This window comes from Sinocyclocheilus anshuiensis, unplaced genomic scaffold, assembly GCF_001515605.1.
Source record: "Sinocyclocheilus anshuiensis isolate Anshui unplaced genomic scaffold, SAMN03320099.WGS_v1.1 scaffold544, whole genome shotgun sequence".
Classification (NCBI taxonomy): Eukaryota; Metazoa; Chordata; class Actinopteri; order Cypriniformes; family Cyprinidae; genus Sinocyclocheilus; species Sinocyclocheilus anshuiensis.
This window is the reverse complement of record NW_015555763.1, coordinates 14,898-19,381: the sequence shown is the minus strand read 5'-3', so window position 1 is coordinate 19,381 and position 4,484 is coordinate 14,898. Positions and strand designations below refer to the sequence as shown.

Below are 4,484 nucleotides of genomic sequence, written 5' to 3'. Positions count from 1 at the left end.
GTTTCGGTTTTAACCTAATCAAGATCTTCTCCGCATTGAGCTTCTATATTTCTTTAATATTTTGAATGAACGCAGCAGCGGCGCATCTCGTGGGCTAGAGCTAGACTAACAAAACATTAAAATGCAACAACGTCATCAACGTCTTACATCTTCACCGCATCTCACGCGCCACTGATGACGCTCCCTGATGCACACCTAACATTCAAATGCAAATGTTTATTTTAAATTCGACTAATATTCATTCTTTATTTACAATCTCCTCATCACAGGCAGTTTGTGTGTGCTGTCTGCGTCACTCATAGTACGTGCCTATAACGTGCGCTATGTCGAACAATTTTTCTATCGATATCGAAGGTGTATCGTCGATAAATATCGATACCATTTTATCGCCCAGGCCTACTATAATGTCATAAACAATGATGTCCTAAACAACTGTGACACAATAATAGTGATAGAAAAAATTATATCATGGAAACGACTCCTGCAGACCCTCATTACTGTGTTAATTTGACCTTTTTGTGAGAAGGAAAGATTAGTTCAAGTTGAAAAATGTCATGTGGTGAGACTCCCAAAAAACATAATGATTTTTATTAATTATTAATGATATTTGTTCAAAAAAATTTATAAATATTTAAAAAATTATGACTAAAATGTGTCCACTCACATTCAAAGTGTGGGGAAAATATTTTATTACTTATAATGATTTTTATTAATTATTAATGATATTTGTTCAAAAAAATTAATAAATATTTAAAAAATTATGACTAAAATGTGTCCACTCACATTCAAAGTGTGGGGAAAATATTTTATTACTCATTACTTGATGACACCTCATGACATTTGAAAAAATGTCATTAAATTGAAACTTAAAATAAACGTATGAAAGTTTTTCAAAACTACAATAATAAACATAAATACAAAGAGTACATTTCTAAGAACATGGCACATGTGCATTAAAAAGTGATTTTTTTTAATTAATGTTTCTTTTTTTTTGTGAACACTCATATACACTACTGTTGTGGTTGTGGTTTAAATTAAAATTAATATAAAATTAATATTCAGCAAATATGCATTAAATTCAAAAGTGAGAGTAGACATTTATAACATTACAGAAAATTTCTATTACAAATAATTGCTGTTCGTTTGAAGTATTCATCAAAGTATCCTGAAAAAAAGTATCACAGTTTCCACAAAATATTAAGCAGCAACTTTTTTCAAAATTGATAATAAAAAGAAATGTTTCGTGAGCATCAACTCAGCATATTACAGTGAGAATTAATTGCATTCAAAACATTAAATAGAAAACAGTTTTTTTAAATTATAATAATATTGCACAATATTAATGTTTTTACTGTATTTTTTATCAAATAAATGCAACTTTGGTGAGCATAAAATATATATGTTTTAATCTTACTGACCCCCAAATTTTGAACATTATTGTTAATGAATTGACAATTAACATATTGTCATCAGTACCACAATTCGTTTGATAGCTTTGATGTTCTCTTTCTCATACAGGAACTATGCATTACACAGATGCTGATTTGTCTCCTTACACGGCATATTCTTACCAGCTCATCACTAGCAATATCCGTGCTAACACCAGCAGTGCCACGGTCAGCTTACGCACCCTGTCTGCTGTACCTGAGCAAGAGGAACTCCAATTAACCCTTGTGGGTCGAGCCAAGCCCACCAGCGCCTCCTTTAACTGGACAGAGCATTTGAACACCACTGGTCCAGTGGACAGCTATACCCTGAGCTCGATACAGGATCTGACCGGAGAAGAGAGGATCCACTACACAGGACTTCAAACAGAGGCTACCGCTGAGGAGCTGCAACCCTTCACTGGATACAACTTCAGTCTGCAGGCTTGCACTAACGGAGGCTGCGCTCGCAGCGAGAGTCTGATCATACTTACCGCTCAGATACCTCCTCAGCAGCAGCCTGCACCCACAATCACAACCATAGGGTCCTCTCAACTCCAAGTGGACTGGGAACCGCCAGTGTTACCTAATGGTATTGACAAATTTGTATTCTTATTTTTTTTTTTGATAGCATTTTTTGCTATTTTAGATGATTTTTGACAGGGACACTTTGAAAAAAGATAATGAAATCTAACACAATATCTGTGGGCCCCTCATGTAAGCTATGATAATATTCTAAATATTTCGGTATGTGCTGCTGTAATTACGACAAACAACAAACTTTTTTGAAACCGGAAATAGTCAATATATTAAATAAATTAATTACAATTATTTTTGATCCCAGATGAACAGTTTGTACTTTAATAAAACAATAGTTTTTGAGGGGAAAATAGAAAAAAGAGATAAATATAAAATTTACACCTAATTTTGATGCGTTATTTATTTTTTTACATTTTAATTAAATCATTTTAAGTCATCCTGCGACTCCCTTGTTTGATGAGGCCCCCAGTGGGCCCCCGCCTCCTGGTTGAGAACCACTGGAATATCCAAACAGTTTCAAATATTCATAGGGTATATTTTCTTGTTGTAATCGCTACCCCTGATTTTTACATATTTTTGTGGTATTTTTTTCCATTTTGTATCCGTTTTTGTCTTCCACCAGACCTTGAATTAAAATAATCAGCTTTTGACCTTCTAACCCCGCGCTGATACTGTACTAGGACATTTAACTTGTTGAAAGTAACGTTGTCTTTTTCATTTAAATATTCAGATCAGTCCCCAAATTTTACTCTCCTTTATTATTTAGAGGGAGTAGTAATATTGTTAGACATGATTTTATTTAATAGTGATTCTTAAATGCTCTTCCATTCTGCTGTAGCTTCCTTTTTAGCCGTCTCCAGCAACATCATTACAATAATGAGAAATACTATTATAGAGATGCCATTTGATCTCAGACGGGATGAAAATTAATTCCTTACGAACTTTAATCTACAACAAGAGGCTTGATTAAGGCTCAGCCCATGCTTCATTTCGCAATATAAACTGATGGGATTGCATGCCGCAAAGAAACATTTCACATTTAAAACAGTTGATTGCTGCATACAATTATGGATTGTGCCTCGCGCCATTGAAAGCGTCTGTATATCAATGACTTTTAATGCCAGTTATCATGCTTTTTGCCAAATTAGCTCATTAACATGGACCATTATAAAGTGCCCTTAGAGGATTCTCTCAATGAATTTCCTCTCCGTTTAATTGTGTCTATCTGATTCTATCTGTCTGCCTCTCTTTTCTACATCATTTCATGCAGCAGCTGTAATTGTGTATTGTCAATGGCCAGTCTTACATCTCAATATCATCTGCTTCTGTATGAGGCTTAATAAGGAATTGCGGAAGAAGGTATTGGCATATGTATGTTTCATCTCTCTTTCTTTCTCTCTCCAGGCATAATTATCAGGTATGAGCTTTTTATGCAGCTGCAGAATGAGTCGCAGAGAAACGCCACCAGTTACGGTCCAGAGCAAAGGGTTTTCCTCAGTAGTGGCTGGCAGAACCCGCGGCGGTCGTTGAGCTCGGCCAATGAGAATGCTCTAACCCCGCCTGAGAGCAGTACGGTTGTGTCCAATCTAGAATCCTTTTCCACCTACCGCTTCAGAGTGCTCACATTTAACATGGCTGGCAGTACCCTGTCAGAGTGGGCCATGGGGCGAACTGCAGAAGGAGGTCAGTCGAACACACTTAGTACCATCAAAGAAAGCCATTTAAAGTTGTTGTTTTTTTTGTTTTTTTTACAAACTATGGTGATCATAACTATAAAATGATATGAAACTTTGTATTCAATTTTAAAATCCCTTTGGTTTGGTTGGATCTTTTAATTTTGTTTTATATCCAAAGAGATTATGAAACAAATTATCTTGAACAACACTCAAAACAATTTGAAATAAACAAGTATTGCATTTCATAGGCCACAAACGCGGCTCCATTCCGCAGAGAAAATCCTGTATCTTCGGTCTTTATTTAGATGGGAGCCCTGGAGAATTGATTTTGAGGAGATGCTTATTAAGCAGACAAAGAATCGGTGGCTAGTGTTACAGTGTAGAATGACAGTTCCTGAAAAACGGAAACTGGGAATTAGCATAAACATGTGAGGGATTGTTTATGTGGGATAAATTTTCACCACAAGTGCTTCACAGGAAGGAGCTCATCCAGGCTTTCTATTTTATTTAAAGAGAAGACAGCTGAAGTTCCATTTAGTGTTTCTGTCAACTTCCTCTCTATATTTTGACGCTTGGAGGGAGGTGTACTTTACTATTTTTATTTCTCGCCATGTTTTTGTTTGACAAGATGCACTTGAGTTTGCGGGTTTCACTTGTCAAAGGTTGTGTTAAGAGGACAACCCAACAGCTGTTTGAAATAAGTCAGTGTAGAGCTGTGTAGAGCGGAATCAGTTTGTCAGTGTTAAGAAATAAAGAAATTAAAATGGATAAATTATGCTTTTATCCCAAATGGAAAAAATTTAATAATATTTTATCGGTATTGTCCATTATATATATATATATA

At 35.4% G+C, this 4,484-nt stretch overlaps 1 protein-coding gene across 1 annotated transcript in view; it reads left to right on the top strand.

Annotated features, from left to right (window-relative positions):
• Positions 1-4,484, top strand: part of LOC107674023 (usherin-like) — a gene marked incomplete at its 3' end in the record, with an annotated part of 75,579 nt that overhangs the window by 56,207 nt on the left and 14,888 nt on the right. Inside the window, exons 18-19 of the mRNA XM_016467885.1 lie at positions 1,519-2,016; positions 3,369-3,647. Of these exons, the coding sequence (XP_016323371.1) occupies positions 1,519-2,016; positions 3,369-3,647 (777 nt within the window). The remainder of the gene's footprint in view (positions 1-1,518; positions 2,017-3,368; positions 3,648-4,484) is intronic.